The 26,263-nt window shown below is 46.4% G+C and overlaps 2 protein-coding genes across 7 annotated transcripts in view; one reads left to right on the forward strand and one right to left on the reverse strand.

Annotated features, from left to right (window-relative positions):
* CSRP1 (cysteine and glycine rich protein 1) overlaps positions 1–26,263 on the forward strand; it is a 256,472-nt gene that overhangs the window by 109,270 nt on the left and 120,939 nt on the right. The gene's annotated exons all lie outside the window — the stretch shown is intronic.
* The window catches only part of PPP1R12B (protein phosphatase 1 regulatory subunit 12B), a 124,945-nt gene continuing 99,515 nt past the window's right edge, over positions 834–26,263 (reverse strand). For 3 of the 6 annotated variants that reach the window (XM_052814967.1, XM_052814964.1, XM_052814962.1), the window contains 7 exons: positions 18,445–18,461; positions 17,791–17,938; positions 16,580–16,684; positions 16,262–16,315; positions 13,854–13,904; positions 8,378–8,558; positions 834–4,258 (listed from right to left, as the gene is read on the reverse strand). In XM_052814967.1, coding sequence (XP_052670927.1) covers positions 8,424–8,558; positions 13,854–13,904; positions 16,262–16,315; positions 16,580–16,684; positions 17,791–17,938; positions 18,445–18,461 — 510 coding nt within the window. In that variant the 3' untranslated portion in view covers positions 834–4,258; positions 8,378–8,423. The remainder of the gene's footprint in view (positions 4,259–8,377; positions 8,559–13,853; positions 13,905–16,261; positions 16,316–16,579; positions 16,685–17,790; positions 17,939–18,444; positions 18,462–26,263) is intronic. The other 3 variants (XM_052814966.1, XM_052814963.1, XM_052814968.1) reach the window with 1 other exon arrangement.

Raw genomic sequence — 26,263 nt, forward strand, 5'->3', positions numbered from 1 at the left:
CCCGGTTCCCTTCTGGTCTTGCTGCTGGGGCTCAGCGGGGTATCCGCGGCGGGGGGCAGGTCCCAGGACTGTGAGCCCAGGGACAATGGAGGGATGGAGACACAAGGGGAACCCCGCGAGGGCCCAGGTCCCCCCGAAATACGAGTGTGCTCGCACACATGGTGGGGATGTCTCTGGGCAGCCTTGAGCCCCGATGCCCCGGCTGAGCGTGGCTGGCCCAGACATGGGGTGCAGGTGGGAAGACATCAAAGGTCCCCACCAAATTCTTCATCCCCAACACATACAGTTTGGTCCATATATTCATGTTTACGTCCTGCCCTGCTTTGCAGAGGTGCTGGACACCCCTAACCCCAAGGGGAAGAGCTCAAGCTGCAGTAACCACCCCCAAAGACCGAAATACACAGAGGTTTCTAGCAACCTCACTTGGGCCAAAGGCTCCAAGACATGGCACCAGCGCCCATGTCTTTGCTACAGGTTTGTCTTGACCAAGCTCCTGAGCAGAGCAAATACAGGGCCTGGCACCATGGAGGGAGATGGGCCTGAGCCCCATTGTGGTTCAGAGGTGTCAGGTGGGACCCTCTCCCGTTCGCCTTCCTGGCTGGTGGGTGGCTGTCAGTGATGTGCATCCACAGTTCCTTCATTTGAGCTTTCCCTGAACAGTCACACAGGGGAGCGTTGCCTTTCCCGTGTTGTAACTGCAGCAGGTACGTAGCTGCAGAGCATTTCTGCTTTTATAGATGTTTGATACTGTCGTGCTATGGAAATTTTGGGAGAAACAGGGTGTTTTAGACTAAACAACTTGCAGCTCCAGAAAGATGGAAGCAAAGCAAAGCTTCTATTTTATCAACTCTTATTTTATTCATTTATAAATACTGTTGTGTTTACAAGCATCATAGATGTGAATATTATTCCCAAACTTTCAAACACATAATACTTATAATACTATATAACAACAACCAGTAAAACAAATCATTCATCTCAGGGTTTGAAAGGCCACTCAAAAGTTGCATAAAAATACATTCTCTCCCCATCTCGTAAGCTAGTCCTGCTTCTCCAAGGAGTTTATTTACAAAGAGCCATCATCAAACTCACAGCCACAATAGGCAGGTTCACCCCAAGCAATAAAAATGAATTCACCCCAAGCAATTGCTTAGAAAAAAAGCTTGTGTTCTCCAATGGAGATCACATCTGGCAAATGCTCTGGTTCAAATAGGGATCAGTTTTAAAAACTGCTTGCTTTGCACTCTGTCCCAAGCGCAGAGTGCAAGGTGTCCTATTCGTTACCTCCTCAGTGCACTGGTTATGTCAGGCATTAAGTGAGACCAAAAAAATTCATTCTCAAGAATTTGGTTTGCAATTGCATGTTCATCATGAAATACTCACAGCTTTGGCTAGTCAGCGAGACTAAACTGTTGGTGGGTCCTCTACCCTAGTCAGAGTTCAGGGGGATAATCCAGTGCTAAACAGACACTTCATTTAAAGTGGTTTGGCTTTGCAAGGTGCCACGCAGAGCAATTAAGCCTTCCGCACCCTTTGCATACTGCTCCTTAGGATAAAATGCAATGAGTGTCCTGGTAGGAAGGGGCAAAATGTCAGTGCAGGATGGATTTGTCAGATTGGGTTGAACCCTCTCCCTAAAACAGATACCAGGCTTCTTCACACTGCCAGGAACCTGCCTCGTGAGAAGAACAGGATCTTTAGTCTGAAATCTCATCGTTGTCCTGCTGGGATGCGCGACCTGAGACGCACGCATTGGCACGCCAGCGCTGCACCAACCACGAGCACCCCAGCAGGTGAGTATCTTCTCCACGCGGCACAGAAGGGACTGGACTCCTGTTTAGAGCTGAGAGAGCCCAAGTCTGAAGCAAGGAGTGGGTCACCAAGAGAAAAAACATCAAGAACCGCAGAAGTACTCACATAAAGAGTGCACCAAGTGGGAACGGCGTGCAGAAAAAGCATTGACCAGATCTCAAGACTTAAAGCTGTTAAATATAGCAGGGTTAAAATAAAGTAATATAAAAAGGATGCCTGGCTTAGGCAGTGCTCTGCAGAAACCCTGATGCCATTACCAGCTTTGGTCTCTTCCTCCCCAAAGCACAGCAGCAGAGGAAGGGCCTCAGTGTACCAGGAGAAACGGCATCTCATGCCGTGCACAAACAGCTCCGCTGGCTGAAGAGCGGTGGAAGAGGAACCTCTGTCTAGAGCTGCCTGGGGAAAAACTGGCAGCTCTAAGAAGAGCTAGAGAGGTGGGAACAGGCAGGACAGGGAGGGGAAGGGGAAAAAAATGGAGAATTAGAAAAAAGAAACAAAACCAAACTAAGAAAAAAACCCAAGGGAGAGGAAAATAAACACTTTCTTAAGCAATAACCAGCAAAAGGTTCCAAAAAGCCCAGGATTGGCTGATAAGAGATAAATTTTACCCTGTTGAGCAAGCTCAAGAATTATGCGCATGTTCAAGTGTCTCATCTATCTCTCTCATAGCAGAAAGAGTCCCACCAGCGTGGCGGGAGCTGCAAGCCCACAGTCAGCAGAGGTGCCCTGGAACGTAGGTAGAACTTCTTCATGGCAACCTCCAAGTTCAATGACTGAGACTGCAACTCAGCCAGATGGAGCAGGGAAATCAAAGGACAAAGGAAATGAAAGGACAAATATGGAAGGATGTAGATGGGGAAGTGGTTTGGATAGAGGAAGAAGTATCTGAGAGGGAAGGTATCGTTTGAGAGGAGTCTATTAAGGGGAAGCTCAACAGATCTGATGACAGGTTACTGCTGCTATCATCAAAATCACACAGCACATAGAGGAGCCACTGTCTAAATGCCCATAGAGAGAACAATTTCAAACTGTTCTGAGTATGTAAAACATCAAGGAGGGGTTTTTTTTGAGGTTTCCTTCAAGGTCAAGGCTTATTGCAAGCCTTTGACAGATTAAAAGACTTTCATCCCAGTGATACAGTTACCAGCACACCCAAGGGTAGCTCCTTCTCCCTTTGACACCAATGCAGCCACACCTTTCCAAGGCATGCGGGAGGACAAGTGATCACTGCTTCATGCTCCTCTGCCTTCAAACCCAGCTGCGTCAAGCTTCTTCACCAACAGATGGGTGGGTGGGACTGGACTCTGGCATTCCCTCTCCCTACAAACAAACCAGTGCTGCCTTTCACTTGGTCAGCCTCCTGCTGCACATCAAAGCAAGGTACCTGAAATACCAAACCAGACTCCTCTACAGGGCTCTGCCTTCATGAAGATAGCAGGAAAATGTCCCAGACGGCTGGTTTCTGGCACAGGCACAGCTCCCTACAAGGTTATTCACGCTAATATGCATGTGAAAGCAGCAGAGGATCTCTAGGGGTTCAGGCTTGCCCTTCAGAAAGCTCGGCAAGTATCTGTGATACATCCTATCCCAAAGAGCAAGAGTCCAGATGCAGTCAGCAGACGCTAATAATGGAGACAGGAGCCCTGGAAGGATACAGTGTGATACCGAATCACCCAGGCTGCAGAGGAAAGGCAGGGTGAGGGATAAGGGGTCTGATGCTGAGAGTCAGCTCTGATGTTACTGAACAGGTTCAAAATCTTACATTAAATAAAAGACTTGGTCTACTGGGGCGAAAGGAGAAGAAGGTCTCTGTGCAAAGCAGCTGTAGTCAGCCTGTTACAGAAATCAGCCCTGGTGGCTTTCACAGCATCACATTTTAACCGGAGTCCCACATCTCAAGTGGGTTGATGTGCATCCTCAGAGTCCCAGCCCATGTTCACATTTTCCACCTGTAAAGGGCTTGGATGTACTGGATTAGTTCTTTAGGTGTCACTTTTTAAAGTAGGAGCTACCTACTCCAGACTGGAGTCCAACACCAAATACTGGGCTTCTGGAAGAAGAAGTTTTGGCAGCTCAAACCCAGTCCTCATGTTTCTCTTCTCCCTTGAATAAAATGTCCGAGATACCACAACATGCTTAAATTAAAAATAATAAAATGGCAGGGGTGTGTGTTGTGGGGGAAATAAGGCCAGAAAGGGAATGTACAGCAAAGGGCAGGGCAAGGCAGGTGTGACAGATTGATCCCATGGCTGAAATGCTTGCTGTACTTGACAGGAGAAAAAGAGAGGGGTAGGGCTTGATGGTGGGGTTGGCAGCTTGCGTAGGGCACCCCTCTTCATCCTGCCTTTGTTCAGGATTCCTATTTGGAGAGCTTGCTGATGACACGAATGAGGGCTCCGTTCTCGTCCTTCAGCCTTTGGTTGTCCGACTTCAGCTCTGTCAAAATCTGTAGAGAGAGACAAAGACAAGGTGGGATTACAGCTCAGCGCTGCTGGCTGGACAAGCCCTATGGCTCAGAGGAAACAGCAGGGATGTTGCATTCCCTCCATGCAGCACACTTTTAATGTTGATAATTTCTCCATAATGTCTCCAGAATTTTTACAAACTGGCTGTGAGGAGTGGAGGGGTCAAGGGGGTACTTGAGCACAGCAAAGAGCCGTGGAGCCCCTGGAGCCGGGAAAGCCCTTGCTGAGAAGTGATGCCACAGCCCCAGGGTGGGAGGGCAGGAACCACTTTTGAGCTGTTTCATCCCAAACCTGTTCCCAGAGGCTAACTAGGGCTCAGCAGAAAACTATAAAGCTGGTTTTCCTGATTTGTTTTTTTTCCATTTTGCCAGGACCAGAGGGGAAAACAAAGGTCTAGAATTGTCACTCAGGACTGGACCTTGCAAAATCTCTTTAGAATAAACCCAAATCTCCTTGGGATCCCATAGATGTTTAATTCAAATGCGCATGCCACGGCCAGAGGACTCGTAGAACATACTGACACTGGAGATACCTCCTTGGTGCTCAATTTTGAATGCTGAAGCTCAACCAAGGGTTGCATCACAGACAAAAGCCAGAGCACTTTTAACTGGAAATAGAGGAAGAAATAGCTTCAACAAGAGCTTTGCAGCATTCCTCACTGGCAAAAACCCCTCCTGACTTCTCTTGCTTCCCACGCTGCAGGCGGGTGACCTTCAGTGGACTGTCCCCAGCCGCTCGGGGACTAGAAGGAAACCCCGTGCTCCTGTCTCGGGGTGTGACACAGAAGGTGTAACTCGCACCATGGGTGCCAGCATCCCTGACGGCGACCAGCCCCGGAGCCTGCTGGAACAAGCCAGGGTGGAGCGGGGTCACACGCAGGCAAGAACGGCACCGGTATGAGCTCAGTGATGATTTCTTGCTGCAAAGGTGGATCTTAAGAAGAATTCCCCCAAATTCAAAATCCCCACTAAACCTTCTCCTTCCTCCTAAGCTGGAGTTTCAGCTCTGACCACAACCTTCTGCCCGTTCCTCCTATCTGCAGCCCCTCCACGACCACTGCCACCGAGCGCAGGCAGCTCCTGGGGCAGACGCCAGCTCCCACCGCTCCTGCTAGGGGAATTCCCTCCTTTCACAGTCAGGCCAAGCCACGCCTGGCCCCAACGCGCCTAACCCCGTCCCCGCTGGCGCTGGTGGCAGATGCTCCAGACAGGAGGTTTTGCAAGAGAGAGAGAGGAGGGGGAAAGTGCAGCATGGCAGGATATTGGGGAAAGGGTAAAACTATGTGACGGGCTGGCCGGAGCTTCAGCTAGTGATGCTTAAAAGTGTCTCACTGGACCCAGTGGTGGTGCAACAGGCACATCTCCATGACAGGGCTGCCACCAGAATAGCAGTCATGACTCCTTATGCCATCTCTCATGGCCAAATGAGAGGCATTGCCCATCACCAAAGTGCTCAGGAGCCCAGAGAAATGGGGAGAGCATGTGCTGTCTCACTCGGCACTCCTCTGCTTACTCCTGAGCTTCATCTAACACCCACAACACAGCACGGTGCCCTCCAGTCCAGTGCACTGCAACAGTTCAACCACCTATTGGGGTCTGCAGATGGACAGTCCATGTCCTCTCTACATCACTGCTTGGGGTGGCCTTGCAGTCCTGAATGTGTCCATCATTGCAATGAGCTAGTGATATGAAGTTCTGCCACTTGCTTTGGTAGAGATAATCTGTCACAGGTTCCCAGAAGCAACATCATAGAGAGCAACCATCCCAGTTCTACAGCTTACTGGAAGCTCTGATCGTGGCTATGCCTTACACACATGCTTCAGTGCAACTTTGGTGATTTATTCAAAAAGGAAGTACATGTAAAGTAAGTGCTGCTTGAAAAGTTTCCTGCTGTAACCCTACTCCATCAGTTTCCAGTGAAGTTTTCTGAAAACTAAAAATCAATGTTACAAAATGTCATTCCTCCCAGGCCAAGGGCATTCCTCCCTTCGAAGCAAAGCAGCCTCAAGTCAGGTAAAATAAACTGCATGTGAAGCAGGCTGGTAATGCAGGGGCCTGAAAACTGAAGCTTTATAAATATCTCACTGGAAAAGGTAAGGATGGATGTAGCACAGCCTGCAGGGGACAGTGAAGCTGACCATGATGCAGCATCAGTGTAAAGTGAGGTTTGGGCTAGAGGCTGGTCCGAGCAGAGGTGCTCTGTGTTACCTGTGACAATGGAGAAGGTGGCACTTCAGAAATTATGCAGATTTTGGAAAATGAGATTCTTTGAAAAACACCACTGCTGCAAGAGCATGGTAAATCTGTCAGAGTTTAAAACAGTGACATTACTGTATCGCTGTGATGTCTACAGACACCGGTGAGACAAGGTTTACAGGTACCAGCAACACCCTGTGTTAGACCTACTAAAAGAATTGAAAAGAAATCAGCAGAGCTTGCAGACACACGTCTCTTCTCCAGCTCGGACACCAGCAGTGAATTGCAAACCTATAAGCAAGCTGGGAAAGATCAGTCCACCCGTGTCTCAGCCAGCCTGCACGAGAGACAAGGCACGTCAGAGCAGATGGGTGTTAGCAGGGGGAAAGCGATAATGTGATTATTTCCTAGGAGAAGACAGACTGGTGACTTACTGTTTGTGAAACATTATTTCTCCGAGTCTGGAAACAGTTTTGCTCAATTTTCCCTCTCAGATCTCAAAGCGCTTTGGGAAGGAGAATGACTTAAAACTCACCGTTTGTGAGAAGGAATGAGTCAGTGACAGTTCGAGAACACTTTCGCAGATTTAAACCATAAAGATGGTGAGATCATTTAATCTGACCATCTGCACAATTCAGGCCACATAACGCGAAACACCCCCTCTCTCAGCCCCTGTGATACACGCGTGGTCTTGACTGCGACTCCCGGAAGGGGAAGCCACAATTCCCCTAGTTAGTTTGTTTCTATGGTTAATCATCCTTGATATAATTTGTATGCTAAGAATAGATTTTTTTATACCTTAGTGCCACTTCCAGCCCATGAGAGCATACTGCTTCTTCCTTTTTTTAAAAAATAGCTATGTCTGAAGGGATCTGAATATCCCTACTAACCTGCAAAAGACAGGTAGGGCCCTAAGAAAGAAGCATTTACAGCTTTATTTTAGCACCAAACCAATGAAGTAGCAAGAAAGGATGTAATTTAACTGCATGATGTGTAAAGGCGAAGCTTACGGATTGTCCTTGGATTTCAAACACTAATTGCTCTGCACTGAATTTAAAACAGAAGATGAAAAAGGAAAGCGCACCTGGTCCACCTCCTATTGGTTCACCTGCCTTGTAGCCAGACTGCAGGAGGCAGAGGGGATGCTGCAGCCTGTGAACTCGGACTCAAAAATCAAAAATCTCTGTTTAAAATGAGGGAAGGAGCTTGTCCTCTTTGCTCAAGTGACGAAGAAAACCTGCTGAGGATTGCCCAGTTGTAGGTTTTCTAAAAATCACCTTCCTGTCTAAAACGTGCACTTTTCATAACATCCTTAGAAATTTATTACATTGTTCATTCTGACTTTGGATAATCTTAATTGCTGGGTGCCAGCTTCTCACTGAATTAAGTCCAATTAAAAAAGAGTTATATTATGAGCAGACACATAGCATAAACCACCTGTTTTGAGGTAAGGTAATGGGGAAGGGGCTGCTGGCTAACCCACTGGCACTGACAAGCCACCCCAAAGCCGTTTGCCAGTGTTAAGCCACAGGGAAGCAGCTGATCCATCACTCCTCAGTAGGCACCTCAGTGCCATCCACCCAGCCCTATGCCCTTGCGTCAAGGCGGGGAGCACATCCTCCTATTTCTCTCCCAGATGATGGACTCCACATGGACAAGGCAACCCCCCAATGCGGTCAGTTAGTAAAACGGCGAGGTCAGCATCATCTGCCAAGCAGAGCGAAAGTCAACAGGACTGAACAGAGCCTCCAGCGAAACCCTGCCTTCAGCTGGGCAGTAACACCATGCTTTTGGCTTTCAGAAGATCCTTTGCCACATGCTGCTTTTGAGCCACAAGCTTCATCAGATACCCTCGAGAGCAACGAGGCAAGGGGGAACAGCCCGGTCAAGGGAGCGGAGACCTGCCTGGAAGAGTGGAAGAGGGAGGCGAGATGAGCCGGAGAGAAAGCAGCTACAGCTCCTCTGATTCGGAGGGCTTGGCAGGCAGAGAAAGTCTGGCTACGACCCGGGTCAGAGCCCTGTTTTCAGCCAGCAGTTGCTCATTCATCTGCCTCAGAGTGTGAATCTGTTTGAGCTGGTGGAGATTCTGCAGAGAGTGAGAGGAGTGGACAGAAAAATACAAAAACACACCACGAAGACAAAAGGGCACAGAAACGTGAATTCAGTCCACAAGCAGTAAAAGAAAAAAACAGAATAAAAGAAAAATTAGTAGCAGTGAGTGCTGGATGGGCAGCAGCTCAGATGCATATGGGGAAAGCCTTACAACACACAGAGGATGTTTTGGGAACCATCCCTTTCTCCAGGGGCAACCAAAGCCTTTAAAAAGGTCAAATAAAGGGATTTCCCACCACAAAGCATGACAATCTCTTACAGGTTAGATCCTAGTTTACCCAGACAGTGAGCTCTAGCAGCACACAGTCCCTGGACTTAGGAACTACTGTGAGAACTATCACCATTGACTTACCACCTACGCAGGCTTTGAAAACACTGCTGGCAATGGAGAATTTCTTTAAAACTCCTTTTCTTCATGTATCTCTAAAAGCTAAAGCAGTCTTGTGTAGCAAAGAGCGATCAGAGCTTCATGGGAGACTTTAAAGGCACAGACTGAAGCATCTCAAAGTGTCACTGTCCTACAGCAGACCACTGAGACACATACCACATCTGCTCACATCCTCGTCCCTGCGGCACCTGAATGATGGCTCTTGGGTCTGCTCAGGCTTCAGTCCTGCCAAACGTCTGGGGCATGTGTGGGTTTTTCATCCCTGCCCAGATTCAGTTCTTCTCTGTCATGGGGCTCAATTTATCTCTGATCTCCAGAGGTGAAAAGTCAGAACCTTAAACCGCTCATTTTAACTAAAGGAGTTTGAATGACAGCATCTTACACAGGAGGCATGTGAAAACACGGCATTCTTGGTCACAAAAGAAAAAAGTGGGCAAAGGACGGTGTAGAAAATTGAGCCCCAAAGCTGGGGCTAGCACAGGTATAGCAGCAACGGGGAGATACAGAACATAAAAGCAACGAGGAAAGCAAAATGGGAAAATGGTAAAAGCCAGGCAGACATCACCATTTCTACAAGGATGACATTTTCCCCGGTGATGCTAAAGCGAAACCACGTGCTGGACATTTATACCAAGTGCGGGTGCCAGGACATGCTGAGTGCTGCAGAGCTGCTTTCTGAGCAGCATCCCGTTCCTCCTTCCTCCCAACAGCTTGTTGGGCAGCGGGGCCACATGAACAAGAAACCCTCCTCCGTGGTGGAGGAAGCAGACGCTGGGCAGGGGAAGGCACGAAGGGAAACATCTGCGATAAGAGTAGTTTTAAGTTCAAGTGAAAAAATCCCAGCTGAGAACCAAAGCAGCTCCACAGACCAACGTGCTCCTCCCTGTGCTCTCTTAATTGTGAGCTTGCAATGGCAGGGAGGAGACGGAGGGAAGATTCTACTGGGATGGGGATTCCTTTCTGCCATTTAATTAGCAGAAAGTGCTCAAAGGGAGGTCTCTGTCTGTCCTTAACCAGCAGCAGCATGGGCAAACCTACTGTGATACAAAGAACTTGCATGAATTTCCACCCAACTTGCATGACATGGAGCTGGCTGCAGTTGGCAAGGAACCTGCTGCATCCCAGGACATTTTGTTCAAGGGCTCACTCCTGTATAAAAGACAAGTACTTCATGTAGCCCCCATCCATTGGCTCGATTCCTAACTACTCAAAAGCACTACCTCTGCTCCCCATTAAGGAATCAAGATACCTTGTCCAAAAGCCTTGCAAAACCAACGGAAGCAAGGCAGGTGAGTGCAGGGAGCCAGCAAAAGATGGGGTTTGAGCCCCTCGAGGGCATCAAACGGACAAAGCAGCTCCTGCTACTTGGACTATGCCAACGCAGTTCTGACACTGGATAAATCAACAGGTCCTGAGACAGAGCTACGACCAACAAACTGCAGGAGAGCTTCAGGGACAACTCAGCAGCGAGATCCCCTCTCACCAAATCTCAGCCATTTATCCATCACTTAACCCGCCCAGGCTGTGCCGGCTCCCCCTATGCTCGGCGAGGACACAGATGGACATCACATGTCTGTCCTGTGATAAATCACACCCAGGAGCCGCTGGAGGATGGTTCATACTGGAAGAGTCATTTCTTTTGGTGGTACCATGGATAACAAACATCTGTTTTATCACAGGGAACACAGCTGAGCATGTGGCTGGCAGAAAACACGAAACATATGTAAAATGGGGTGCCGTGCTACGCAAGATGGAAAGGATTGTAATCGTCTGAGACCACCTTTATTTTTCCATACCAATATAGCACAAAACCTCAGCGTGGCACCATCAGACACAGCTCAGCCTCAGCATGCTGTCACAGACAATAAAAAGGATCACTTATGTAAAAATGCATGTGTGCTGCAGGTAGGACAGCCTTCTATTTATCCAAGAAACCTAGCAAAGGCTGGGAAGCTGGGACTGAAGCCAAGGGCGACGACCAGAATCTGGATGATACCGCTGTGATTGCTTATCACTCTGCTTGATACTTGGCTTACCGAAAGCAGGTTTCTCAGTTCAGCTGTACCTGCCTTCAATTAAAGGATTTTGTGCCTGCAACACTAGGGGAAATAAAAATGCCCAAAGCATGCACAATGTACAAAGCCAGGAGGTGCAGTGCTGCTACGGAATAAAGAAGCTTCTGTGACCTTCAAGAAAAATTGCTGTGTTAAGTTGGAACCTCAGGCACTTGGCATTGAATTCAGTTCAGTGCAAATGGTAATTTTCTTTCTCCTTCCTCAGCCAAGTTGCTGTATCTCCAGTCAAATTCTGCAGTCACTTGGGAAAATGCTGCACCACTCTGTCACCTTCACAAGAGCAAGTCTGCAGGAGCAGCTCGGGCATCAAGGAGTTCTTGAGATTATGGAGTTTGTCCCACTCAACAAACAATTTCTTGATTGCTTCATTAGCAGACGTTAAACTCGTGAAAGGAACAAAGCTCATTACCTCAAGAATAGCCTGAAGTACAAAGCATTTCTGCCACAGAAACCCAGGACCGTCCTGCGACCTTCCTAAGAAGTCAGCCGCAAGAAGAGGAAAGCCCTGGCCAGGACATCTGATGCACAGAACTGGACACGGACACCCCAGGATCCAAAAGCTGGATGACAGCCATGCTGGACTGGTTCAATTCAAAGACCAGTGGGAAGAATCCCAAACCCCACAGTATTACCTGAGACCTAATAACCTGGCATGTTTAGTTGTTTCCCCTTGCTGTTCTCCATGCTAAAGGAAACTGGCGGATTTGCTTAAGTCGCTTATTCTTTCTGCTTGACAGCTATTCAGCTAGTGCAAGAAGCAGGAAAGAAAGTCTAACCAGAACTAATAGATTTGTTTTCCTGGCTCAACTTCCACACTAGGGATTAACACAGATGCTCTGCGGAGGTTATCTCATTTTAGGCAAACACAACCGGGCTGACTCTCCCGCTTTAAGGCACGATGAAAGTGGACACGAAAGTCTGCTTTCCTTACGGACATGTCCAGTTCAACGTTTTTACCTTCAGAGATTTTATACTCCTTTTTATTGAGTAGTTGTTGAAAAAGACATGTCACAGCACACAGAGGTACTCACCATATGCTCGAGTTTTTGCAAAAACTAGTGGAAACATACTAGCACCCTAGAAGAGGTATTTTCAAATTTCTTGTCTATTTATTCTACTAACAAAACGCCACTTTGGTTGTTCAATGCAGCAAGAACACAGCAGAGAGCAAAGAGTAAGTACCACTCTCGAGGACCTGATAGCTCATTTTCAGTTAGACCACAGGCTCCTTTAGCTCACATCTCCAGCATGTCTCTCGGGACAACATAAGAACATGTCAAACTTCTAGTGATTCTCCTTTTGCACCATCTTGGCTTCCATCAGTCTGCAGCTCCAGACTACCTGAATCAGAGGTGCTTTGGCTGTGTCCAACAGTTCCTACAGGCACCTTCTTTCATTAATTGCTTTCTGAACCAATATAAATGTTTCAAAACTGACAGGCCACTAGAGGACACCAATTTGTCTTTTACTCTATGGACTGAGCCAGTTTGCAGAGTGATCTGCATAACTGAAAAACCAACACAAACTGCTACTGTCTGCATTTTCTCTTGAAGGCCGTATTTCTGTAATTACAGGAAGGTCTCTCTGGAGTTAAAGGCTGATACCTGTTCAGTGAACAAAGAATTTGGAATTTAGGCATATTCAGTCTTTTCTGCTTCCCCTTCTGGCCAGCACATCCACACTTATTTTCTCCTCTGCGAGAGAACAAGAGAGCCTTTACAGTAAGACTCCACCAAATCATTCTGCTACTTATTGCAGTACAAGATGCAGCACAAGCCAATGGGTCCTTTCAAAGATGTGTGCTTGGTAAATATATGAAGCTTCAAATAGAAACATAAAGTTGGAACCTCCTCCAGGGTGGCAGGAAATCGTTTCCATCAGCGCACCGTGCTGGGAGAGCTCACAGCTCTCAAATGGGGTCCTTCCTTCTTAAAGTAGCGTGGTCCCACCTGGCTCAAAGGGAATGAAAGTGCAGGGCTCAGAGCAAAGGGGGGCATTCTGTGAATACGAGCATTAAAATGTAGTGTAAAATGATGTAACGCTGCAAAATCAGTGTTAAGATTTAGGTGTACTTAGGCGGCAAAACACACTGCTTCCTGCTCTGCAATGCTCCCCGCTAGCCCCATGCTCACAGGGCATCCAAGCCACGTCAGGAGGAGAACCATCCTTTGAAGCAATGCCACGAGAGAGAGGAGAACGCGAAGGAGCAGTCGGTGGCGGATGTCTTGTGACAGTAAGCCATGCTGCATATTTCATCAGGATGCAAAACCCTCTTTGCTGAAATCTACTGCAGGCTGACTTACTGACACAGCGTTCCAGTAACATGCTTTAGGAAAGGAGTACAGAAATACAAACACTCTGTGTTTTTTCCTGGCTAGTGTGCATGATCTCAAAAGCCAGCTTTGTCTTCTTACCCATCTGGAGAGAACCACAACGGCTTAACTTGGGCTGCAGACTATTCAGAGCACAGAGGATCAGCACACTGAAACTCATCGATGCCACAAAAGGTTAGTTTTGGAAAGCATTTAAGGAGAACAGCTTTCACAGTTCTCAGACCAAACAACATAACAAATTAAACATATGGTGCAATTTGATGAATGATAATAGGACAGTTTTATTAGTATTTCATGTTTGGAGAACATGGCCATTAAAGTAAGTTCTGGCTGCATAAAGGAACACGCTGAGAGGTAACACAAGTCCCTTCCCATGTACACCTTTAATATCCTACTCCTGGGTGACAATCCCAAAAGACATTAATGTAAAGCATAAAAACCAGAATAGACAGAGTGAATAGATTATTTCCTACCTTCATCTCCTCTTCCATTTCAGACAGTTTCCGCTCCAGGGCTCGCTTCTCCTGTTTACAAGGATTCATAACAAAGATGGTCACAAGGCTTTAGAAGAAAAACTTACAGTACATTTTCTTTTAAGGAAAAATAACAGTCTTGTATTTCTGTAGGAGCATTCACTGAAAGGCATCTCAAAGCAATGCACAGGTTACAATGAGGAGCTGATCAGATGGGACAGGGCAGCTGGTAAACCAGCAGGCAATATGTGCTGGGCCCATTTCCGCAGATCCTGAGGTCTCTTCACACTCCTTCAATGAAACTAACCCGCACATTTAGTGATCCCAGTTTTCAGGACTTTCTGATGTAATGTGATTTTGAGCTCTGTAGGTGAAGCTATGGATTTAACTGCACCCCACTAAAGGAGGCAATGACAAAACTCAAATAAGAAACAGTGAACAGGGAAAGGTGCCTGGAAATTCTGCTTCTCCAAGATTTAGGGCTTCAAAGCTGTAAAGCTGACTGCTTTCAGTATATTTTGGACTTCTACAGAGGTAGGTTCTGCCATGTGAGTACTAGTGGTGTCCTCAGTGGACAGCTAGAGCCCTTGCCTTGCCCTTTAGGGAGACGTCTGGACTCCACCAATGACTTTTTCAACATGAGAGGGCTCAAACTGCCCCAGGAAAGCGCACTGAGCAGGAGAAAACAGCAAACGTGGGTCAGGAACAGGCTTTACACTCTCTGCCCCACTCCTTTGACCTCTCCAAAGAAATACGAGGCCAAGAGAGTGAGGAAAACACAGCTTTTGAGTGTGGCCATGGATGATAGATTCTGGGTCACTTTTTTTTTTGTCCACAGCACAATTTATCCAGAGATTCATGAGTGCAAAATGAGTAAGCCATCCTGGAAGCAGTTAATGCCATCTTCACTGAGAACAGTTGGGTGCTTTTTTCCTCTCTAACTCTCAGAAACCTGTATTTGTGGCTGTCGTGATCCTAATTCAACAAAAGCAATGCAGGACATTGCCCCAACTTGGAAGCATCACACGGGTGGGAGATGGGATGCGTGGTGTGAGCTCCCTCTGGTTGAGGATGTCCACTCAGGGCAAGTGCTCTGACCACCACATTCTCTTTCTTTTCCAAAAGAAAAGCTCCACTTGTGTCATGACTTCCCCCCACAGCTATGTTCAGATGACAGTGATGGTTGCATGTTTGATAACCCCACTCAGCCTGCTTTAAGCACACCTAGAAATCAGGCCCACACAGATTGCTGCTTTGAGAATCTCAGTCTCAGCGTGCAGAGATGCTCAGCTGAGCTTACAAGGCAGTGCCATGGCCTGAGCATCAGCTCAGCTTCAGCAACCTGGGTAACTTCAACAGTCAAAGCCTAGCACCTGGGCCAGTAGGTACATCACACACTTGTACTAAGGGCTGATGTGCTCTGCCTAACTGTCCAAAGTGGGGATCCTGAACGTCACCTCCTCCAGACTATATCTGGCAAATCCTGGGAAGTGTTTACACATAAATAATTAAGGTCTTTCATGGTAGGAATTAAATTTAAACACATCGTTCGACCATCCAGCAAAGCTCCTAAAAATTCAGGAGATGAAACACTTCAGGAGGAACCTCCACTTCAGGCAACCTCCAACATGTAAGTGGACGTTACTGAGAAACTGGAGCCAGGCTCCAGCTTTAGTTAAGCACTGAGGTACATGGTGGGAGAATGAGTAGCAAAGGCCAACAGCTGAAGCAGGGGAGGTTCTGACGAGATAGAAGGAAAAAAAAAATTCACTATGAGGATAGTTAGGAACTGGACGAAGGGGCTGCAGCTGTGGAAACCCAGAGGTCTTCATGAAATGATGGGACAAAGCCCTGACTAACCTGGCTGACTCTGTTGGGATGCACTACAGATCTACTCGGGTCCCTTCTAGTCTGACCAAAGCTATGGTCACTTAAGGCAGGGATTCAGCTAGACACTGCCTGTTCAGCTTAGCTTACTGCAATGAATCTGACTGTTCAGTTAAGAGGAAGGAGCATTCAAACATTCAGATTTCAAGTATAATCACAAGATAGACACCCAGCTAGTGTTTTGCCTTGTTCTCCCCACCACCCCAAAACAGTCTTTATTTATAAGGATCAAGAATATTTTAAAGCATAATGGACCAACAGTCTCTTAGCACGATACAATACAATTCGTTGGTCTGCAGCTTTCTGTAATAAAAGAAGGAAATCAGAACTAAGCTGATTTGCAAAGAGAGCAGAAAATCTCAGACGCTGAGAAGGTCAGGATACAATTATCACTGTGCACTGCTCCACAAGGCAAAAATATAACTTATCTTTTAATTAACACTTTCCTTCAAGAAATTACTATGCCCTGCAGAGCAACACGAGGCAAAGACTGCAACTTAGAAGAAAGCAGAGACACATACCCTTTTCTCCATCTCCAGCATGCTGGACCGGTCAGAAGTTTTCTCCTGTTTCTGCTATGTAAATTAAAAATAGAAAGCTATTAAAACTCAGACACATTCACAGGGTGCTGCACAAAGGCCTAGATAGCCTACAGATGCACTTGCCCAGAGAAGAAGCAGTCTTTACAGAATCACTCACACTTATTTCTGTGAAAAGTAACTCTCCCCTATAGCACCTTCCTGCCCAAGAGCTAAATCCTTTCCCATGCTGGAACATGCACTGGCTTGTCATGGGCCAGTGCTCAGTTTCTCCAGTCTAGGAGCTGGTTTTTGCCTTACCTGGGTTGCTTTTTCCAGCTTTGATTTGATGTCAGCCAGCTCAAGCTGGGCTTCTTGCAGTTTTGACTTCAGCTTTTGGTTTTCAGACAGGGCACTTTCATATAACTGAAATATGAAATAAAAGATTTCAATTAACCAGGCTGCTGTTCGGCTGCCGCACAGACCCAGTTCTGCCGCGCTACTCTGAGCAGACGCGTGTCCTCAGCACTGAGCAGAGGCAGCTGTGCGGTTTGCTTCGCTCCCCCATGTCAGGATATTAGAAGAAGGGCAAACAGAACTAGTCTGGATGCTTTACCTGCGTTTTCATAATTCACATGAAATAAGAAAACAGCTGTTTAATTTTGTAGGGTGTTTAAACACAGCCAAGGGGCAAAGAAAAGGGATGCTTTTAATTTAGGTAAACTACCAAGCATAATAAAGTACTAAGTTATGTAGGCTGGATGTATCTGAACCTGTGATTCCGTTGTGCTCCCCAACACAACACACCCTAGTTGCTCTTATGTGCTTTTAGTTTGAAGAGGAGGAGAAAGAAGGACAATTTTAGGCCACTCCAAAATGGATTTTTTCCCTTCACTTCCTTCAAACAAGCAGAATTTCCATCCCTCTAAGAGGACAAACTGGACATACTGCCTGCCTCTTCTGGCCAGACACGTTCATGAAGAAGAGTAGGGTGCTGCTTACCGTGCAAGGCTTTTCAGCATTATAGTCATTTCAGAATTAAGGCCATCTTAATCTGTTTACTTTTCATATGGTCTTTGCATTGATACTAGATATGCATGGCAGTCCATATTACTGCCTTTCAAGGATTACGCTGAAAGTTTCAGAGATTATAGAAAAAATAATTCTGGACTGTTGTATCAGCAAAAAATTCTGTGGGGATATGCATGCTTCAGCAATGCTGGGATGCTCAACAGTATCTTTTCTTGCTCCTTTCAAATTCCTCCCAGCATTCCTCCAGCCTGACTCCACAATACCCCTCCCCCCAGATAACTGACTTTGCATGGTGTCCTTTCACCCCCTGTCTTTTTTTGACCCTCTGAAGGGCTGATGCATTTGAAAAAGGCTGGTGTGATGCCCAAAAGCAATGGAAACAGGGAAAATGAAAATAACCTTTTTCTCTTTCTTCCCAAAGACTCTCAGTGCAGGTTTCTGCAGCAACAGGCAGCTCCTAAGGTACATGCAGTGACAATAATACATTTAAAAAATCCTACTTTTTTATAGTCCCTGTTACTCTCCTCTTCTGCTCTGCTGCTGAGGGCAGCTAACCGGTTCTCCCTCCGGGTGTAGGCACTGGAGCGGCTGGAGGCACGATCACTGTAGGAGGAGTCACTGGTGGTAGGGTTCGTAGCTGCTTCCAACCTAAAACACAATGAAGATCCAGCACCGTGGAGCCGCTGTTACTTTGGGACAGCCAGTATGAGCCCGACCGGTTGGGACTCGAGGCCGTGGCAGAGCACAGGTGCTGGGATGGCTGAGAGCACCCTCTACCCCGCAGGAGGGCATCGCTGCTGAAGGCCAGGCAGCCACCATCATTTTAAAAACTAGAAAAAATCCAGTGGGTATCAGCCCAGACCCCAAATGGGCAGTAATTTCCCATGGACCTCTCATCTTCATGGTGGGAATGGGCTCCATTTCTAATAGGGCACAGAGGGTTTTTCTTCTCTGCAGGGTAGCTTTTCAATAATTTGAGGAGCAAAGGATGAAAGCAAAGTGGCCCAACACTTGAGCTAGGGTAGGAACCAAATGGCCAGTACCAGCTTCAGATTATGCTGTTAATTTGAAGCACAGGGAATCCCCAAAGCCATACAAAAACATGCTGTTGATAAACGTTAAATGCAAAAAATGCCAAAGAATAAAATTCTTACCTGGAAAGTCTTTCATGCTGAAGGAAAAAAAAAGAAAGAAAAAGGGAATTAATAATGAGGAGAATTAAAGGTTCAATTCAAGAACTGTAGAGCTACCACGCAGCAGCAATTTCCTACCCCTAATACCAGCACCTAGCTCACAAGCTAAACAGCATTGCTTTCCATACCTAAACTGGGAATCACCAATCCCTGCCTGAATCTTTTCAACTCCTTCAGCTTCTCTGAAGTATTTCAGATTTCATTTCTTTTGCTAACCTAAAACCTACTGAACCTTGTTCTTCAAATCCTTGTTTCCAGAATTGAAATCCATTCCTTCGAACCAAAACTAATCTATTGTTTCCCTTTTTAAATTCAGTTATTCTTCCTGACTTTGATCACTGTCCTATGCGTGATGTGGGTGAGAGGTATTAATGGACCATGACACACAGAGCTCGCTGCGTATTTGTGTTGAACTTCAGGAAACCACAAACCGTACTGTTTCTCCACGGGCAAGTACTTCCCCCATGAAGAAAAGCTTCACCGTGGCAAGATGATACACAGTAGAAGCTGCATGAGGAAAGGAGATAAGCCTTACGCCAGCGAAAAGAGCGGATATGTTGTTTGAAGTGTGTGTTAGGTTCTTCTTTCCCATCAACATCAAAATCACCCCTGTGCTGTCCTCAACCCTGCCTTTGCTGCAGCCCACAATTGCAGAAATCAAATGGTAATGGCATAGGTGTCCTGCAGGATACACCACACTGACCTGCCACCTCCTTCTCCGCAAGGTTTCTCTTTGTCTGGCAGACATTTACTTAAATTCAAGGTGCAGTCAAACTCTTTTTCAGTCCCTTGAAGTGGAAATTGAGCCCAATATTCCCCTACTAGTTTTATTAGCAGCATCATTTCTCTGAGTAAGCACAAACCACCTGCAGGCGTTACCAGTTATTTCCCTAGATCCTTTTTAGTAAGTGCAAGAGTCAACACGAGAAGGACATTACAGAGAAGACGAGGGGTCAGGCTTTTAGTGCCCAGACATGCTTGTGCTGGAGTTTGTGCTGCCTAGATAGACCACTAAATCTTGTGCTAAACGCCTTGCTGGGTGGCAGATTTGCTGCCTGTCCAGCACCCCAGTGTTTGAAGACTTCAGACCTCCTGCTCCTGCCTGGCACCCAGACAATACCTCTGATTACTGGGCAGGTATCTGGGAGCACACACACTGCAGACAGCTGAATTAAGTCACCCCATTACATGGAGAAGGAGGGTAGACAAGTGACCCGCAATCTCTCCGCTCAAAGCCTGAGGACACAGGGGCAAGTCCCAGAGCAGCACGGACTGCGCCCAGCTTGTCTGCAATGTGCCCTTTGCCCGCCAGATGTATTACGTACACCTAGTTTTTAAGTTTTTAATTCAGCCTCCCCTAATGTAAGCTCATCTTGAACCCTGATTCAAGACAGGAGCCTCCCCAAGGAATCTGCAATCTCCGCTTGCTCTGCAACACAGCGTGCAACACAGCAACTCCGACGTGAGACGCAGTGATTTGACCAGTAAACAAGAAACAAACTGAAGAATCCTGGCACATTTGAAGACTTGTGGATGGACAACACATTCAGCCAAAGCTGCTAAATGCAAAGCTCAAAAGGACGAGTAAGCCCTGCTATTAATTAGCATGTTCTCCCTAGAGTTGCGCCTGCAGGGCAACCCTCAGCCAGGCTTCTGGGGCAGGTCTGGGTGCCAGCCCCATGCTGTAAAGATGGTCACCAACACTCCAGGAGCCCATCCCGCTGCTGGCATGGGTCCTGAGCCATGGAAGCAGGTTCAGCCCCTTATTATTTTATTTGCTTTAACGCCCTCTTCACGAATCAAAAGCTTTCTTTGCATCATGCAGGTGAGAAACCAGGGACACAAGAGATGGCTTTCCACCATAGCTAAGCCCTGCTGCACTTCCATAAGCGATGTTGGATACTGTCTGAGAAGCTTCTCATGGGGCCAAACACCCAGCAGCTGCCTGCTGTTGTCACAGGGACATCTGCCTGCTTGTCCAGACAGCCGTGGCTTGGGCCACTCTCTGTACAAAGCTCAAAGCCAGTAAGTTGGGAAGCAGTTTCCGTGTGGCTGGCCTCTGGCACAAGGCTATTGTTAGAAAGATTTCCCATTTTCAGCTGCAAACATGCTGGCTGATGTCTCCATGGTCTTTTGTTAGCTGAGCTTCTGACATTTGCCTCAGCTGCCTGACAGCTCCCTTTTAATTTTGGCCCAATGACCCAATCTCCCTTACTGAGCAGGAGAGGGGAATTAGGAAGTGATTAACAAGCCTCTTGGTGAAAGTTATTTGTGCACTTTATGCTAATCCCCTTCAGTGACGACTCTTCTTATGATGACAAACGGCTAGGCAAGTAATCCGCTTAATATCAAGCTTGCATTTATTTCAACAAACACACCTGCTAATGTATTTGAACAGCGCTGAGGAAGTCTACATGCAGCTGGGCAAGGCAACATGGAAACCAAGCCACAAAATCTGAGCAGGTCCCCAAGCCAGCCTGTGCACTTGCAGCAAGAGGAAAAAATCATTTTTGTCTTTTTTTTTTTTCCCTCCAAAGAAACTAATAATTTCCATAGACAGAGAGAGCAAGGGTGTGCTTCTGAAAAGGAAGGGTGGGATAAGAAAGGAATCACTTTAAACATAGCTGCTAGGAACAGCAAAGGGGAAAGCCCCCTACGTTTATTGTATTTAAAACCTTCCGGTGATGGATACTGAGATGAATTGTTTCAGACTGCAATTGTCTCTATGTCTCTAAAGAGAAGAAAAGAACTAGATGAGACGAGAGGACCTGCACCATTCTTGCTGCTGCTGCCAGCATTAGAGCAGAGCAATCCTGCAGTGACCTGCAGCCACCCAAAGCATGCAGCAGCTCCGGGAGTTCTCCAGCCAAAATCTGCATATTTCTTAGCACTCAGTGATTTCTCCTCCTGTGACTTTATCTCCCTTTAGGCTGATTTAAAGTACATCTCTGCCATAAAACGACTCCAGTGTCTTGCAGAAACAGCATGGAGCTACAGGAAATCTTTGTGTTCGCAGCTGTTGGGAAAGCAGGCATCTTCCCCTCACCCTTCAATTTTCAGGTGCCTCTCTCCATGTTCCTTCAGCTAAAAGTGGTATTTTTGAGACACAGATGATTACATTTGAAAGGAACTGGATAAAGGCTGAGGTCTGGAAAGCAGAGCCTGAATGAAATGTTACAGCAGCCGTTGGAAGTGTCCCTGCCACAATGAAAGTTGCAGACCAGTTTTCATCAGCACATCCTTCTTCCATGTGCTGCTACCTTCAGGGAAGGAGAGAAGATTTATTTATTTTGTTTTAAATCAGTTTCTGGCTCAATATTTTCATGGGTTTTACACAAAGGCCAGTGTTTGTGCTGATATTTCAAGGATCAGCTTATTCAGGTGGGTTTTTTTGTTTGTTTTTTTTTTTTAAATAATTATGGAGGAGGGGAAAAAATTCCTGAATAAAAAAGTTCCACTTTGCACCTTCAAAAAAAGGCTCTAACTAAAAGAGGTGACATGGAAAGCAGCAGTTCTTAGCACAAAGAGAGGCTTTGAAGCCCGAGGAAGTGAGTTAAAACAACTAAAATCTCATACTCCTGGGAGGCGGCTGTGCAGCGCAGGAGGTATCTGAGAGGGGAAGCATGAGCCCTACATGCAAACACTGGACTAGGCGCTTAACTGAGACATCCCTGCTATTTGCTCAAAGACAGACAAACATTTTCAGAGGCCATTAGGATATCACATTGGACAAATATTTTCAGTAGAAAACAGCTTCTTTCTGGCTCAGTTCTGCCCTGCGTTTGGCCATAGCACCCTTGGAAACCCTTGCCACATGCTTCCAGCTGCACCTGCACCATCAGCTCAGCAACTGCCTCTCCTTTACTTACTGCCCCTTCTTTAAAAAAAACACAAAAATACCCATCTAAACTTCTGCAGCATTAGCTAGCTCACTGAGCTGCGTATGTAAGTAAGGAAGAAGGTTCTGCTTGTAAATGCCATTCCAGAGCTGAAAACTCCAAGGTCAGAGTCAGAAGGTGAAGGACAAAACTCTCCCTCCTTCATTTCTGGAAAGAGAAGTTGGGTGCAAACAGAGGGAAACAAGAGCTGAGGCACCAAACATACACTTGACTAAGCTGGTGCAAGAAAGGGCTTTCCCTTCCTGATTTTTTCTTAGATGAATACTGTGCAATCTGTTAAGGTTATAACAGGATGCTGAGAAACTGCTGTATCAACTGTACGAATGCATTGGGGTTTTTTTCTTCCCCTGGCAAATTTGGAACAGCACTGTCAGTTTTGCCCAGACTCCTTCATTTCCCTTGGGATCAAAAGTTTGACTAGAAACATTAACAACCAGGGAAGCATCGGGTTGTGAAATTATCCTTCCTACAATCTAAACAGGGTCATATCACTGCAGGGTTTGGGGCGGGGGGAGGAGGACCCCAGGGAAAAGCAAGGCTCTGGAAGTGGCTGTCCTGATTCAGAAACCAGAACGGCAGCCAGCACTGAGCCAAGACCCCAGCACTCCTGCTCAAGAGCACCGAGACACCCAAGGGGATTACTTTTAAAGGAAAACTTAAAAGCACAGAGCACTTGCAGGTGTGCTTGCAAGTTTCTGGTAATCATCAACTCGTAGACCTCTCACCTGAGAGATCACATCACCTTTCCTCCCGTCCATCTCACAGTGGGCAGCACATTCAGGTAGTGCTGGGGGTGGTGGAGGACAGCAGGGTTCAGCTATTCTTGCCAGCCCTCCCGGACAGGGTTAGAGACAATTCAACCCAGGTGAGCTGGCAAAACACAGGACATCTGAGATGGGACCCAAGAAAAAGCACAAGAGCATCATACTGGACTGATCCTCCCTGTGCAAGCTTCTTTCTTCTGAGCCCCCCAGTTCTCACCATGCTGACACTGGCCAATCCCAAGGAAAAGGCACTGGCTGTGGCTTTACTTGCCCAGACCGCCAGGATGCTGCACAGTGCCAGGAATGCCATACAGTTTTGATTTTAGAAATGTTCTTGGACTGTGGAGGGCAGGAACCTTCCCTTAGAAACTCAGAAACTTCTACAGCTGTTAGGAGTTCAGTAAAGTATAATTAAAACCAAATTCCTCGTGGAAGGTTTAGATAAAATGCAGCCCTGAAATGCAGTGCCAAAAGAGGGATTGGCCACTGCTCTTGCCAAATCAGAAATTGGCCTAATTGCTTCCAATTGCATTCTTCTGCGGCTGGGATCTGACCCAGCAAAGGCAGAAAAAGTCTACTATTTACATTTAAAAAAAAAAAAAAAAAAAAGAAGAAAAAAATAGATGCTTTGGGAACATTTTATGCTTTATCTCCACTGGCCAACCTCAGGAAAATGTGCACTATTTTAAGATAGTTCTCAAGGAATTTATTTTGGTGTGTTTTGTCTCAGAGATCCTGATCAACACTTACAATTAAATAACCACCATTTAACAAGATCTCAGAGCACAGCTCCAGCCCTGCTGTCCTCCCTTAATCAAAAGGGGAAGTTTTAGGAACCCCTCAAATTTTATTTTTGCATTGGCAAATATCCTCCTGATGAGTCCTGTTTGTTTTAGAAATTAAATGTAAAATAAAGCCAGCTGCTTTTGGGGCCAGTTCTTTCCCACTTATATGCAAAAGCCACCACGTTCCTGCAGTTACGTAGCTCTGCTGCTCCTACACCTCCACAGGTTTAAATGTTTGGCTGCACTGATGCAGGGCAGCTGCAAAAAGGACAACCTCCCCAGTGTGTCCTGTTGCTGCAGGCAGAAGTCCTCCTGGAGCTGGCACAGCAAGAGCTGAGCTGGAAGGAGGAAAAGCAATGACAAAGGCTGTCTGGTACACCTCAGACCCATCCCCATCAGGTACAACTCAGATCGGTGTTCCCCTAAAACCACATTTGCCTTTCAAGTCAGGTATAGCAGAAGTCAAGTTTGGTTTTCCAGTGGGTGCAGAATAATTAGAAGGTCTGGCTGAACTCTGCTTTTGATGTAGTTTTTTGAGGTCATTGCCTCCCTTGGAAAGCTGCTCTGCTGACCTGAGAGCTGTAGTTTGCTACAGCGTCCTGTTAGCTACAGCTGACGTGATGAATAGTGCTGCCTTCCAACTCAAGTTTGCATTTGTGCAAATGCAAGGATTACAAAATCCCATTGATATGATTAATAATCCAGTGTAGCCAAACCACCTCCATATAACCTCCAACTCCCAAAAGCCTGATGCAAAATATGTTTTCACAAAATATAAATCAATAAACTTTGCTTAATAAAAACTGCTGTTACTGAAGCATAATATTAAAAGGCTCTCCAAGATGGAATAGTGGCTTTGGCAGCTGGCTGCAACAGATCACATCATTTTCAGTACAGCTAGCACATATTTAATCAGAAACAAATATGTACGGCTGTAATGGACTGATGACCACATCTTCTGCCATCCTGAACACATCTAAATGTTCTGCAGTTGTACACTGGTTTGTGTGATTGCCAGCCTGTGCCTCAGTTCCCCGCACGTCTCACATGGCCCGTTGGCTTTGCAGCAGCTGTAGTTTATTACTGCCGTCTCTTGGGGATAAAACTCACCATGTAAAATGTCAAGCTGAATTGTGTTTTAATTTGGTAAAGGCCACAATTCAGAAACACGGGTTTGTTGCTTTTTTTTCCTTCTTTTCTAAGGGATCAAATTTTATTGGTGAAAAATTTAATTTTGCAAAGCAACATGATGTTAGACAAAAATCTTCAGACATGAGGAAGTAAAAGCCGAACAGCCAAGTGACAAAGGAAGAGAAGATTTCTGCTCCTAAATTTCTTCAATATGTGAATGCCACAGGTCTGTAGGCAACATCATCTTCCTTGCCCCTGCAAATGCTCTAGCGGGACATCTTCAGGTGTTATCATCAGGTATTTAAATACCTATCTGGCCACTAGCCAGAATTCAAGCTGCCTAAAGCCAACCTGCCAACTTTTTGGTGTGAAGCATGCTCCAATACCTGGTGAAAACCTCCTCCAGCCTGCAGCCACATGGCATCCCTTTGACAGCTGCTACGGCTGCAGCTGGTGCTTGCATGGAAAAGCGTCTAGGGCTGGTTTAGGTATGCTGACCCAGCTGTATCACACAAAGCATCTTGCACTTTTAGAATTAGGACAGTTTATACTGTTTCTCTCCCCCCCCATCATTTGTTTCAGCCTAAAATAGCTCCAGACCAGCTGCCAGTCAGTGATCTGAACCTGGAGCTACTCTCACCTATTTGAAGACCTCTGCTCCACTGAACTGCAATAGTAACCTCAGCAATTTAGGATCATTAAAAAGAATTCACAATTCATTGTAAAAAACAAACAAACAAACAAACAAACACCACCACCACCACCAAAAGCCTCCAAACCAACAACCACCTAACAATTCCCCAAGGTCCATATGTTTTTCTTTGACCACCAGTTGCAGCTCCAGTGCATGAGGCACCATCTCCAGTGGTAGAAGTCTGCAAGCACAAGACACATCTGTCAGGAACAGCATAGGTACAGCTACTGGTGCCCTGGGAAAATGGATGTACTGAGCTCCGAGTCTCTTCTAGCCCTGATTTCTATGGGTTTGTATTCATTTTATGAAAAACAAAACTATAATGGGGTCCTGCAACTGAAGTAAACATTGGTTTCCAGTTCAGCAGTTTGAAGTGGTTTGCTGCCTATAGAGTCTCCATCTGCTCTCCCCATCACTGGACGTGGCCACTCGTTCCCATCCCACAGCACCTCCCCGTCTCAGTTGTGCCAACGTGCTTGGTTTTGTGGCTGTACCACGAGCTGACCC

Source organism: Harpia harpyja, chromosome 19, assembly GCF_026419915.1.
Source record: "Harpia harpyja isolate bHarHar1 chromosome 19, bHarHar1 primary haplotype, whole genome shotgun sequence".
Classification (NCBI taxonomy): domain Eukaryota; kingdom Metazoa; phylum Chordata; class Aves; order Accipitriformes; family Accipitridae; genus Harpia; species Harpia harpyja.